At 33.8% G+C, this 15,423-nt stretch overlaps 1 protein-coding gene across 2 annotated transcripts in view; it reads right to left on the reverse strand.

Moving 5' to 3' along the window:
• Positions 1 to 8,329: 8,329 nt before the first annotated feature.
• The window catches only part of LOC123559755 (PHD finger protein 14-like), a 40,225-nt gene continuing 33,131 nt past the window's right edge, over positions 8,330 to 15,423 (reverse strand). For both annotated transcript variants that reach the window (XM_053552346.1, XM_053552347.1), the window contains 3 exons: positions 14,322 to 14,439; positions 12,432 to 12,549; positions 8,330 to 11,325 (listed from right to left, as the gene is read on the reverse strand). In XM_053552346.1, coding sequence (XP_053408321.1) covers positions 11,293 to 11,325; positions 12,432 to 12,549; positions 14,322 to 14,439 — 269 coding nt within the window. In that variant the 3' untranslated portion in view covers positions 8,330 to 11,292. The remainder of the gene's footprint in view (positions 11,326 to 12,431; positions 12,550 to 14,321; positions 14,440 to 15,423) is intronic.

The raw sequence follows: 15,423 nt of genomic DNA on the forward strand, positions 1-15,423 counted from the left end.
ATGCTCTCGTAAGAGTGGGGAGATCCATAAAAATCTGGCCTTATCACTGTGGGGAATCACATGATCCAAATAATCTCAAACCAAAGTTACATTTTGAAGAAAATGAATAAATTTCCTACCATGATGAGATACGAAATTTAAACATAGCCTATCATATGACTAATGAAAATTGTTAAATTATCATGTTGTTGACAATAATGATAGATATCCTGTAATTACAAACACTAAGGAAAATAAGAAGTATCAGTTTCTTGAAGTGGTCCAGATAGTCAGAAGGGGATTGTGATTGAAATATATGTAGTGTTATGATACATATGTGTTGCCATATGATAGGCTGTATTTTAGATTTACAGCAAAAGCTGTTTCATAGTTATCCCATATTATTCATATATTTATTTTGGTTTAGAGATTATTTTGATCATGTGATTCCCCGTAGTGCTTATATAACGTCCCTAAAACCCACGTGGAAAATACTGAGTAAAAGAAGATAATCAAAATGTTCACGTGCAAAAGTTGAGTGAACCTTTTTTTTACATAAAATCACTGCACCATGAAGTAGAAGTGCACTCTCTATGCAATTGGCGACGCTAGGGGCATTCAAATTACTTGCTTTGTTATTTTTTCTAATGGCCGGTTATACATTGAAACATTTTTGATTGATTTTTTTTTTTGTCGCAAACAACAATTTAGCTGCCTTGTAGTTTTAAAGAGAATTATACATTTACGGAAACAGTTAACACAGAATATCTTATTTATTTGGTGAGCACCATACAGTTTTTGTCACACGATGTAAATCAATAAGTAATTTTGATGTGCCTTATCAGCTATTCTAAACACATGAACATTTGAATACAGTGCGCTACCGTGAAGATGGTACTGTACATCGTGCGAGATCGAAATCCAAATTTAATTTAACCTAGATTTGCATTACGATTATGATTTGGTTCAAAAATTGAAATTCATAATTATCAAGTTTATTTGAATTATGTATGCATCGGTCAAATTTTGATGTAGCTTTAAACTAAGACAGCATGAAGATGTAGCCATTTCATAGAACAACGGAGGCGAATGAAACCAACTCAATGATAAACATCGCAAACGTTTAAAAATCTGACTTTAGATCTCAATATCAAGTAAGTTAAGTAAGTTCAAAGATCGAACTTTAAGTTTACTAAGGTCAGAGTTTTGAGCTGACTCTGGATTTCGAGTTGATTTGAAGATCAGCGTTTAAACGTTTCAGAAGGAAAATGTCTGAGCTATAAGAATTGAATTTCAAGACAGCTCAATGATCAAAATAATCAAAGCGTTGAAAGCACTGAAGGACGGTTGTCTTGGAAAGTGGCAAACCAAACCGAGCAAAAATGAACATTTGCGTTATACATGTAAATGCTCAAAAGTCACACTAGAGCTCACTTTAACAATTAGATAAATAACAGTAGGAGCCCTAGGTTTCTATTGTTTCTGGTGGGGCAAAAGTGACAGATACAGACTTCGTCACTAGACACCATTGCCACAAAGAATGTTAAGGGAAAGACTGTACAGTTGCGCTCTATAATAAAGGTTTCACTAGGAGGCTTGTATATATATTCTTTATATAGGCTAACTTAACCACTTCTACAGCAAACTCGTTTTAAACATGGTTACAAGAGAAAAGAAAGGACATTGTACATTCTTTAAACTTTAATTTAGTAATAAAACAATGTTAGACTAGTTTAAAGTGTTCTAAAATAAAATAGGATTTTCAGTATGAAATCATTTATCAAAAATAGTTTTATGCACTACACATCTGGGCTAACATTCTTATAGCATCTTTGTTTTTTAATTAAGGTAGTTCTGCACGTTTGATAACCAGGAAGTGATGGCTTAACGTCATTTATCCGGAAAACGTAGAATAAAGTCTTGATTCGGCGTACGGAAATAAAAATCAGTTTATTAATTAATGGCCACCCGTGAGTAATTTTATTATAAGTGCAATATTTCTATATTTCTAAAGTCAAAATACGGTATTAAAACATATGAGACGTTAAATAATTCAAAATTATGTCTAAAAATTAGCGTGAAATCTCCAGTTCACTTTAATCATGGTCAAATATCTCAAATATATGCTCACGGACCTATAAATTTTATTTTACCATACTAAAGGCCATGTGTTTATTTACAACTGTGAGAAGTTTCATCAAAATCTACATTGTAGAAAAATTTGTATTCACAAAAATGTCATGAAAGTTATGATTTTCCCGTAGACTCCCATTATGAAATATTGCGTGAGGTCCACATTTTTTAGATCAGTCTAGCAAAAGATCAAGCACACGACCCTATCTTTTTTATTTGCTGAATTTTCTAGGTATATTCTGAAGTTTTGAAAAATCAGAGTTTAATCAAATTTTACATTGTAGAAAATTTTTCGATCCAAACGTGCAGAACTGCCTTAATTGTTTTCCTAACGTTGTTTCCTTTCATTGAGAGAAACTTTAATCACCTGAACACCTGTTTAGTAGAGTAATATACATTGTACATGTTTTACATGTTGTTTATTTTTTAGTTGAAACAACTCTTTCTTTCTATGATCTTTCTTTTTGGTGTTGTTTGATTTTTTTCTCTCAAAACGGAAAGCTAATAATTGTATATCCTTAAGACACCGAGCACATTTTTATGCAATCCCGCAAGGCTAATAATATCTGTCATGTGTTTACGAATCGGATAGAAATGTCCGTCCCGAGGGTAAGAAATGCTATATGACGTTACGTCGGCGTCCATAGCGCAATAAACTAGGGGTCAGCTCAAAATAAAAAACGCCCGGGTTAATATTTGAAAAGGCTGTGACTAAATACAAAGCTGGTGCGCCCGTGATATATTACAGACTCCGGTATATACCGGATTAACTAAATTTGAACAAAAATACCTTAAATGTATATATCACTGACGTTTCTATTTTTAGTAACACTGACAATGTGAAAACAACCAAAGAACTGTCATTTAAACAGCTGATAATAAAGTTATGGTAATCTATATGGAATGGGTAGATCTGCATGTCTTGAAACATGTTGTGTCCCAATTCCTACATTATTAACAAAGGGTTGACAGAGTCAAACCTGTGTTTAAGACCACAGTTCTGTCAACAAAGATCAATTAACAGACTGACAGTGTTCACTTCATGTTTTTAGTGTATTTACTCTGTCAGACTTGTGACTGCTCTATAAGATAAATATCTGTTCCCCAGGTCTCCGTGGTGTTTGACTGTCATCATATATTCTTAAGAGGTGAATTTTTATAGGGCTAGTTCAAGTAGGTAGCTTGTGTGAATTTAATATTAAGAGGAGAATTCACCAATCTGACTAAAGTACTTGATCTTCTAAACGAAGCTCTGAGAACGGCCTATTCACATTCGTCTTCTGTATATTTTGGATTTCCAATATTGCTATTTTTATTTAAACCAATCAGACGACTTGATCATATGTCAGTGAATAAGAAAAATGTGCAGTCATTCCAGGGCTCGAACCCAGGACCCCTCGCTTACAAAGCAAGTGGCCTACCGACTGAGCTATCCGGCAATCTGATTCATTTGTAACCAGGCTATAAAATTAGCCAAATTCTTTCTTAAAATTTTAATGATAAATTAAAATTTTATAAATTTAATTTCAATATTTTGTGAATTAAGTAAGAATTATTCAAAATTGATTTTTCTACTTTTTAACATTATTTGCTTGGACATGTGTTACTTAACTTATTATTTTTCCTGCTTAAACATGTCAGAAATTTTTATTTTATCACTTTCTAAACAATTTTGATTATAAAACAGATTTTGCTTTTAGCACTTTGCATTAGGTGCTATTGTTAACAAACACCTTGGCTTCCTTGGCTGATTAAGTGTGAAGCCCAGGCATGTTCTTAAGTAAACTTCTAAATTCTTAAGTAAATGATTTCACCTTTTTGTTACAATGATTTTCATTGGTTTAAATATAAAATTACTTTTAAAACTTCATTGGCTAATATGGTTACCCTAGAGATTGCCCTTGGAAACTTATAATTTGTTTTAGAACTAAAAATCAGTCTTCTTTGTAATTTCGAACAAGCAACATCGATAAACTAAACTGACAGTATAGAATACAATTTTGGTGCTTGTCTTGGATGTGTTTATCTTTAATTATATTTTGAACGTACAACTTTGATAACATTTGAAATACTTGACTATACTAAAATATTGAAATAACATTACATAAACTACACATTGATGTCCATCATAAAATAAATCAATTAATCACTGAACTAAACATGGAGTTCATCATTTGTGCATCCATACAGGGGCAATGACCCCACTCCAAAATATCTGCTGACTGATCGGTCTTCGGTGGTCAGTTACAGTTACCACTTGAGTATAATTTCCCCCGCAACTATTTGGAGCTGCCGAACCGACGGTCACACATTACGACATAAGAATTGTAAATATCAAAAGTAAAAGCTACGGGTAGATTTGCAAATTGTTGTAAGTTAAGCTCTGATTGGCTAGCGAAAGGGTTGTCAGAACGAGGCCATGAATAGGTCGTTCTCAGATCCTATGCGTATCGTAATAGGAGATGTACTTTAGTCAGATTGAGAATTCACTTAAGTATTACCTGTATACTCTATCGCCAACTACTTTCCCTACCCCTGCCTCTTCTGCCTTCCTCACCCACCCAGACCCCCAGATAAAACAGACTTGATTTTGTAAATGTGCATTTTCTGTTTTCATTTCAGATTGGTTTCGCACAGTGCAGACGTTTGAAATACTTGGTTTTATATTTGGCTCTACAGCCTTGCTGATGATGGCACTTTTCCATTTCGTGGAGACATGTAAGGAGAACAGAAACCTCAAGGTCATGAGCATCACTTTGCTGATCATTGCTTGTAAGATCTTTTCTTTAATCTCTTAACAGCCTTACAATCTTTGTACTTGAAATAATTTCTTGGTATTTAAAAAGCGGCAATAATTCTTGCATTTGAAGAGAATGGTGTCAGATTAGCCAAACATTTTGGTAAAGCTGTGGAAATTTTGTCTGTGACTTAACTAAATGATATTGTAGTAAATTTTTTACTTTATTCTAGTACAGACTTTTTCTCACCAAGTGTTTGAGAACTTCCCCACTTGAACCAAAGTTGCTAACAATGAAATACATTGTATTGACAGATTCTGTAGATTGAACATTTACTACACATAAAGAAGTCAGTTAGGGATGTGTAGCAAGTGTAGCAACTGTTGGTGACATGTTGAGAATCTGAATTCTGACATCTAGATGATTGAACTTCATAATCATTGTGGTATCCCTAAATTATACGCAATATGTTGCAAGTACTGGTCAAAAGTTGTGGGATGGACTACTGTATGTTAATTAGGACAAGTTTTAATGATTCCTGAATAACTGTTGTAAAGGAAGTTGAAACTTAAGTCAGTTTATTTTTTATTTCAGTCCTGTTTGTGATCATTGGTTGTATTGTGATAGGAGCTCTGAAAGATACACAGAAAGCTTTCGTCATAGAGAGCGAGGCGTACCTGTCCTGGGGGTTTGGTGTCAGCATCACAGCCTCTCTCCTGTACCTGGCTAGCTGCGTAGCTGTGTTCATCTCATGAAGGGGACAGTGATACATTCCACACCAATACATACGATAAACAGCTGATTTCTTTCATTCTTAAACAAACCATTGTACAGACTTTAATGTAATACTTACTGTTTTATAAACAGTAGTTCTGATGATTTAATGTACTTCTTAATGCGAAAGATTTTAAGCAGCATGCATCAAATTTTTTTTTCAAAATAAATTATGTAAGTTAAATTTTAAAAACAAAAATATTTATAATTTATTAAAGAGATTAGAGAACAAACAATTATTTTTTTTACAGACAATAATGTCTGTTATAAAGGGTGTGTAAAAAGTTTGTTCCTATTTAACATTTATAGGCTTATTTAACAAAATTAATGGCTTTGCATTTTTTTTCTTTAAAAAAAAATTAAATTGTTTTCATTGTCAAGATGCTTATACATAATATGCACCTGAAAAATATGGAAACAGACTTTTTACACATTCTTTATATCAAAAATCAATAAATTTAAATTTCACTGGTTTGATATTGCATTGCAAGTGTGACAAGTACTTCTGATAGTGTTTACACTTTATAAACAGGTTTTCATAATCAACCTACACACTAAACAGCTAAAGTCCTATTACAATTCTAAATCTTCTACAAGGTTACTTAGAATCTTATTCATTTTTGATAATGCATAGGGTCCCCAAGATTATGAAACTTCAGTTTGGAGACCAGTCTCAAAAACTCTAACATCTGATTGGTTGTTCACAGCACAATTTTGAAATTAACCAATGGCAAGGCTGCATTTTGAGACTGGTCTTCAAACTCATTTTATTACCCTGGACAATCAAGTGCAACAGTCACTATTCAACAGAAAGTGCTTTATAGACGGGCTGCATTATATAATCTTAAAGAATGTTTTGGTTTTGGGCATTCACTTTCTGATACAGATTCAGGACTAACATTATTTAGTATTTTTACTTTCAAGTTTTTAACTTTTTGCAAAAAAAAGGGTAAACTGCAAGTGTTAAATGAGTTATTTTTTTAGTGACTTTATATTGAAAAGGATATTTCATACTCATTTGGATGCCAATGCGGACTTGTTTAATCTAATATAAATAGAGTCAGAGGTGAACACACTTTGAAGACTGGAATTTCATAAAACATTATACATAAACATTCCATACCACAGATGTAAAACCAAAAACTGTCACTCATAAACCATGGTGATTTGTATGTTGCTTTTTTTTTTGCAGAAGCACTTGGATAGTGCATAGGAATTATGGGAAGTGATTTACTTAATACTTAATTTTGAAATCTCATCCACTTGGTTATCATTTGTTTAGAGAAACGTTTTTTAAAATATGTTCAGTCTTAAAGACTAATTTTTACTATTATCCGTTATTTGTAAGACTTTTAAACAGTGTTTCAATACAGCACATCTATATTAAACTATTTTTTTGCAAAATGAAATATTGATCTTTGAAATTGTTTATCTGCCTGTCTTTATATCTTTTTTTTTTTGTGAGTGATCAGACATAATACAGTAAGAAACCAATTTGTGGCTTACAACACACCAACCAATTTACATATATTGATATTGTTTGAATTTTTTCCTATAAATTTTACAATAATTTTGTAAATATATGTATACATTTGTTTTTACATTTTGCAATTCTAATTGCTGCATATTGTAAATAGAATAATGTTGTTTTACCATGTATCATATTTTTTCATGTATGTAGTCAGACAGAAAGAAAATTAACAGTTTCTCAGGCATTTTTTAAAATGTACATTCCACTAATCATTGCCTTAGGCCATATACCACTAATAATATTTCACTAATGGTTGCCTTAGGGCACGTTCCACTATTATTCTCCTGTTGTAAAAACCCCACAGAGAGCCCAGATGATAACCCATTGCAAAAATGCAAGCAACTGTACTATAAAAAGGGAAATATTTACAAAAGTGGTTCTGATAACAGCTTCAACACTTAGAATTTTTTGCTTTATTCTGAATCCCATGACAAAAAACAGGAATGAAACTATGCAACCAGCCATACATAATCAGTTAATTATTCATCGAATTGCGTTTTACTATTCGTAGTTATCTTTGGTTAAAACTATCGCTCTCTGTGTTCAAACGTGTAATTAGCATGGAAAATTTTCATCTAATAACTGTTTTTCCTTTTTAATTTTTGTATCTTTAACTTTAAATCAGAAATTATTTAATTGGCTAGAAGGCTCATTTTAAATTATTTTAATAAAGACTTACACAGATAAAAAGAACACTGAAGCAAAACCTTGATATGGGGGATTGAGCCAGAGCTGAAAGTATTTTTAAGCCAAGCTGCTCCACTGTACATACTTACTGTTAATTCATTAAATTCAGGGGCACTGGTTTCCACCAGTAATCACATATTCAGTATTTAAAATGTCACGGATATGTCTAATTATACAGTGTGTAAAAACTGGTACATAATTTTTAAATGTAAAACATTCTTCTTCCTTTGATTTTTTTTTTTACAATTAAATGTATCTGTTTTAAAGGTAGTCACGCAAATTAAGGACATGAAACTGTCTGATACATATAGCAGTTTATATTCCCTGAAAACTTGAAATTCAGTAAGTATTTAACTCTGATATCAAAATAATTGTTTTTCGCACAAGAACTAAGCCCAGCAAACCTGTATTGAACTATAGTCCAAACTATTGACGAAATCAATGATTTATATAACGAGATAAAATACAGGTATTGTATTTTTTGTAATATTATGTAATCTTTAATATCTTATTACAATGCATAAAGGGAGGTAATAACTTAATGATCTATATTCAACAACTTTACCAACTAAGGAAAGAGCTGCTTGTAACAGCCATTTTGTGTGTATAATGAACCTATTGTTTTGTAGCAGATACAACATGGAAATGCAAGGAAACTCAAAAATGAGTAAAAATGTCACTAAAATGCTTGACCACCTTTATCAGTTTTATGACCTGGACATCATGCTTGTATATATTTTCCTGTATATTTTTATAGCGATATGTATCAAACGAAACTCATAGTATTAAATTGGAATATAAGCCACTTGCTTGTCTTTATTGCCTACTGTAAAAGCAGAGATTTTCACAAGGGTTTAATTTTCACTATATTCCCCAGGCCCTACATCTCACGAAAATTAATCCTCGCGTAAATATTCACCATAAGTATAATTTAAATCCAAGTAGAATACCATTTTTACAATTTCGGGAATATTAAACCTTGTGAACATACTCGAAATTTCAAATTTGCAAAATTTTGACCAAGCAAAAATACGTGCTTTTACAGTATATCGTTTTAAATTTAGAACTTCTTTTATCTGCAGACTCCAAGAACTGTAAACATTTATTAACTCATTCAATATTTCTTTCACACTAAATGGATATAAAATATAGTCACATGGACACCAAAATACAGAGATTCCTAATGCAAATGACTATATTCAGCTTATGGCTACTTCAATTATTAAGATCCCCACTGGAAGAGTGTATAGTTGCCACTTTAACCGTCTTGATTGTCAGATTGCCTTGGTTACAGCAAAACTACTGAGGAACTTTCAATGAGCTAAAACCTTTAAACCATTTTCGGCAATTATAAATGTAGCCACTTGTCTGAGGTTTCAATTTTAACAAGCAGCTTACACCTGGCGGCATTCAGGACTATCTCCTCTTTGCAAGGATGATATTTCATCTGCAGGAATTTCATTAAAATTTGCAGCTGATGTAAACCAGTCAGGTGACATTCAAAGCACATGAAGTATGTCACAAGTTCTTGCAAAATCTATTCTCATTTTGCATGTTTCTAAATATAACTATATTACAGCAACAAGCAAATCACTGAGTTTATCATGGAAAGGGCACTACATAAATCTGGTATTATAATATTGTGTAGTTCACTCAAGGGTGGCATGGAACATTCCACCAGTTTAATCAATATATACTGTGGAATTTAGAAGATATAGTCCACACAGGCGTCAAAAGCTCAAACTTTTGACCTCAGTTGTGATCTAGGCCATGATAATTGGACTGTGATACCTGACAGTCAACTGGATAATATTTACATTCTACCCATCTTAAAGAAGTTAAAAGATAGAGCGAGACTGGACAAAAAAATCAAATGGGATAATTTACAGACAGACAAGGTCAAAACTGTATCTATCTTTGATGAGTGTATATTTAATCCCAAAGGAAAGTGATACTTGGCTTTTTTACCACAGCATCAACCTTGATACTCGTGTTTAACTGAGTGAAAATCAACATGTCCAGCAACAGTTGCCAACCCTTATAGAGGGCTCTTCCAAAATAACATAGACTTTTTCTCTAGCTTTTATATACTTTAATGAAGCAAGACAAGAAATATACCATCATAATTTGAAATCTTTCTACTAACTGCACTGCAAATTTGACGTGATTATGACCATGCAATCAAGAGTTATGCCTCTTTAAAAACAGTCACTTGCACAAACCCGGTGCACGGCGATTATATTTCAACAACGTTAACGACGTCGTGCCTTCATTGTGATGCTTTTATTAAGTTTGCATTAATTCATATTTGTAAATTTCTTTATAAATTTTCATGAGCAAATACTCGTCATAATAAGTTGTTTGGTTAGAATACTAAACATGTATGAACACTTATGCCATGCATCTCGGACAGGGTACTTAACGTGAGTACTTGGTCTTTATCTACGGCGTCACACATTCGCGTTAACGTCCATTCACAGATTTTCCGTTTTCTCCCTTTATCTTGGCTGTCTTTAAGCAATTTTGGACCATTTGAGAATCGTTTGTACCACTTGAAGATTAAGACACAGATGACTGAACATGGTTATGGCGTCTGCTTCATTAGTTTATGAATTTCAGTTGCTGTTTGCCAAAATTTCTCAATAACTAAGCAACTGTCTTATTACCCGGTATCTATGCAAACCGATGACGACATTACATGCATAATAAACAGTAATACTCACTTAGTTTAAACGTTGTATTCTTTCGCCTCCTATGTCTGAATGACGCCATACTCTAGGTGCATGTCGCCCAGACGTGTTGCTGCAGTTTGACATATTTTGTGGGAAACAGGTATACTATTAATGCAAGTATTAGCGATCGAATTCAAGTCACGACAGATCAAAAAGCGACTGTGCTGGTTATGCGTAGCTATGGTAATAAAAACGTTTGACGCGCTTCGTCTATCAGCAAAAATGTTACAAAAAATGTATGACCAAATTATATAAAAATTGCGAATTACAATGATATATTTCACATTGCTATTTATACAATATGGACATTTGACAGCAAAAGTCTACGTTATTTTTGAACAGCCATCATAGTATACACTTACTGAATGGCTTGCTAGTCGATAGTCAGAACTATTGCCTGAGGGTCAATAGCAGCCAGCCATATTGCATGACCTCAAAACTAGTTCTCACCGATTTCTCAAATTTTTGACTTGTCAACCCCACATGTTGAATATAGACAACTTGACAGCACTAACCATGAGCTAGCCACTTATATAAAAATATAAATACAAAATAAAAACAACAACAATTGCAGGATATCACATGTAATTTAAGCTTGCAAAATGTTGATACAGTATGAACACATAATGGTACTTCTAATAAAATGTCACTGTCCTAGGCCAGCTGCATCAGACTGTGATGTCAGAGCTTCCTTCATAATGTCTGATGAAAGTTGACTTCAAGTTTTCTCTTCACCATTATCATCATCATCCTGGAAACAAGAAACAGTATACAGGGAGTTATTTCAGGGGTATCTGTGTTACAATCAAAATAATTATCCGCCTTTCAAAGCTGTGGGTTGCAAACTTCCCTTCAGGCATTGATTTCTTTTATGGGAAGAAACCAGCCAACTGGCTAATGGAAGATTGGTGGGTCTACACAAGTGCAGGCTTTTGTCTGAAATAACGATGAAAGGGGCACCTAGGGACGTCCTCCAACATTAAAAGCTGGGATATCAACACATGACTTTAGATGTCCCCGTGTAACTTGAAACCCAACAAAACAGAAGAACAGAGGTTACCAAAAGCCATGTATTGCTCGCTTGACCCAGTTCTCAGTCACTTAATCAAATCATTGAAAAACTTGATTAGTGATCCATCTGATTTACATAAAACATGACCAGAATGTTTGTTTTAATGAAATCTAGATAAAATTAGCTATGATTTCACCTAGTGACTACCTTGTTTTTGACAGATGATTCAGTTTCCAACTTTATCAAGATTTAAGAGAAAATTATGAGAACGAAAAATTTTATGAAGATCAAGTAGAATCTGAATTTGTGGCATTTAAAAAGACCGTAGGAAAGTTTTTGTAAGATCAGGTAAAGTTCAGTTTCAAGTTCAGTGATGTTTTTGTACTTAAAAAGATTTTCTCATTTAGCTAAAGTGGCACTTAACTGCAATCAGGTAGAACCATTCATAGAACTCGAGAGAGCTACACATCAAGATGCTACAGACCAAGTGTAGCATATTTCTACCTAGTAGTTTAGGAGTTGAAGATATTCAAGTTTAAGTGCAATCAAGTTGTCAGTAGCTGTATGTGTCAATTAACAGAGGTCAAGAAAGGTCATCCGAGGTTGGCTCTAAGAAAGTTTGGAACTTGATATCAAGTAGTTCATTAGAACAAGTTCTTTAAAGGGATTTTTTTTTCCTACGTTGACCCCTAAGAGCAGTAAAGCAGAACAAATCATGAAATGATTACCAAGATCTGTGAACTGCATGAACATGTATGACATATCATTTTGCCAAGTACAAGTTCCTGGTAACTGTTTTGCTGCCCAGTACATGTACACTGTACATAATGGAGATAAATACTTACAGAATCTTCTGATACATCACAGGCTTCACAGATCCAGGTATACCCTCGCTGTTTTGGGGTCCTTGTACACGGTGGGTCCAGACATTTTAAATGATACCACTGCTCACAGCTGTCACATCTAACAACAGAATTGAACTCTACATTAAAATTCTAATATTTTAACATGAAAGTCCAACTGCATTACTATATACTACTGATGCATACCAATCCTCAATGAACCTTATAACCCAAAACATGGAACATTCCAGAGGTAACATCCCTAAACTTCTATTGTTTATATACATCATGTCCTAAAATTAAAACTTGATGTGTGTCCTTAGAACATTAGTGCCCTAACTCGTATCACTGTTTGCATTTGTATTTTTGGCAAAGTCAAAGACCATACTGGTCTGGCTGTGTGAAATCCAAAATTAAAACATGGTGTAAAACTTCACATGCTAAATGACAATTTGGGCTGTTTGAAGTGTGTGGAGACCATCTACTAGTAGATATAAAATAGTTAATACACTTGGCAGTTTAAGTGTGTGGAGACAATCTTGATATAAAATACACTGGGCAATTTAAAGTAAGTGGAAACCATCTAGACATAAAATACACTGTACTATTTGAAGTGTGTGGAGACCATCTACTAGTAGATATAAAATACACCTGGCAGTTTGAAGTGTGTGGAGACCATCTAGATATAAAATACACTTGGCAATTTAAAGTAAGTGGAGACTATCTAGACATAAAATACACTGTACTATTTGAAGTGTGTGGAGACCATCTAGACATGAAATACACCAGGCTGTTTGAAGTGTGTGGAGACCATCTAGACATGAAATACAATTGGCTGTTAGAAGTGTGTGGAGACCGTCTAGACATAAAATACACTGGGCTATTTGAAGTGTGTGGAGACCATCTGGACATAAAATGCACTGGGCTATTTGAAGTGTGTGGAGACCATCTAGACATAAAATACACTGGGCTGTTATGAAGTGTGTGGAGACCATCTAGACATGAAATACACTGGGCTGTTTGAAGTGTGTGGAGACCATCTAGACAAAATACATTGAGTTGTTCTGAAGTGTGTGGAAACCATCTAGATTATTATGAAATACACTGGGCTGTTATGAAGTGTGTGGAGACCATCTAGACATGAAATACACTGGGCTGTTTGAAGTGTGTGGAGACCATCTAGACAAAATATATTGAGTTGTATTGAAGTGTGTGGAAACCATCTAGATTATTATGAAATACACTGGGCTGTTATGAAGTGTGTGGAGACCATCTAGACAAAATATATTGAGTTGTTCTGAAGTGTGTGGAAACCATCTAGATTATTATGAAATACACTGGGCTGTTATGAAGTGTGAGGAAACCATCTAGATATGAAATACACTGAGCTGTGTAAGTATGTGGTAACTATCTGGATATAAAACTTCTGATTCAAGATACTTATTACATTTTAAGTCTACCAGTATTCTCCATCTTACTAGTTTGGCACGGTATTAAATTCCCCTTTCTGAAAGGTGGCTTTTTTGTATAGAGGGTGTTGCTCAGAATTACTACTACATGAGCTAAATACTAGTTTTTGATCATAGAAAATATATATACACTCAAACTTTGTTCACTCAAACTTCGAACAGCGCCCCTCGAACTCATCAGGTCCTGGCAAAATCCCTTATAATGTGTATTGTTGGATGGGTCAAGCTACTGATAACTCGAACAAATTTTGTCAGTCCCATCAAATTCAAAAAACTGAAATTGGACTGTATAAATGAAATGGACAGGCACCATAAGAAGTGCTTGATTCAGGCCTGGTGCACCACTGAGGTGTGTTTCACAATAGAAATTGTGTACATTCCATCATCTGTAGCAAAAGTTACTGTACATATAGCGGATACTTACTGCACCATTGTTTTCCTGCTTCCTGTCTCCGAACACGTGACACACTGGGTCGGCTGATGTGGCGGGGGCTTTGACGGCACTTTTTTCACTCCATCTTTATCTGGTGTCACCTTTCTCCCTATCAAATCAAAATGTGCAAGTAGAAAAAAAACTCTTTTCCTCAACTTTGAATAAACATAATCTCCATGGTTTTCTTCTTAACTTTCATTATTCATTGGTATCTTCTCTAGGTTTTCAGAAACAATAATGCCAGATCTTTATCCCTCCTCTTCAATCTGATTGCACAGAATTTAAATATTTGAAGTATTTTCTACACGCAATTCCTAGTGTTTCTGAGTCCATTCTTCAGGCTTTTCAAGTACAATGTATTATCTTGGAAAGCAAAAATTGCACAGAAAGTCTGTATACTCTATGCATCTGTAACTTCTTTCCTTCCATTCAAGTTTTTTTGCTTCTTTTTGGTTTTAATTGACTACCAGAAAGTAACCAAATAACCTTAAGCCCAGTACTAAATATAAAGCTACCAAAACCCAAACTGAATTAAAGAAAAGAAAATACAATAGTCATTCAATCTATAACGCAACTTAGTGACATCCATGTGATTTCTTCATACTTGTTCGACATCTTTTCTAATATATCACCTGTGTGCATCATGATGAGCTATACTGAATTTGATACACCTTAAAATATTCAGGAAACTGCATTTTATATTGAATTCTCCTGATAAATAAAAATAATAACAAAGTAAGCAACAGCTCTTCCACTAGCTAATATTCCCCAAAAGAAAGAAAATAACCCCCGTAAAAATCATAACCAAACTGCCTGAATCAAACAAACTACAGCCACTTTTAGTCAGATATTTCTTGTATATCTTCAGATAACACTGCATCCAAAAGTGTTAATCTATTCAAGTCCAGATATCAATTTCAAGTGTGGATGAGTAATTTACATGTGTCTGAATTTTAAGTAGTCAAAAACTCAACTCTAAAATACTATTACTAGTGTTTTCCTGTTGTATCAGAGATTGTAATTTACGCTAAATGTCTGAAACGGAAGTAGATATTGTCTTCAGGTGATGTTGAAATTGTTTTGAAGATACGTG

The sequence above is a fragment of the Mercenaria mercenaria genome, chromosome 10, assembly GCF_021730395.1.
Source record: "Mercenaria mercenaria strain notata chromosome 10, MADL_Memer_1, whole genome shotgun sequence".
NCBI classification, from domain to species: Eukaryota; Metazoa; Mollusca; class Bivalvia; order Venerida; family Veneridae; genus Mercenaria; species Mercenaria mercenaria.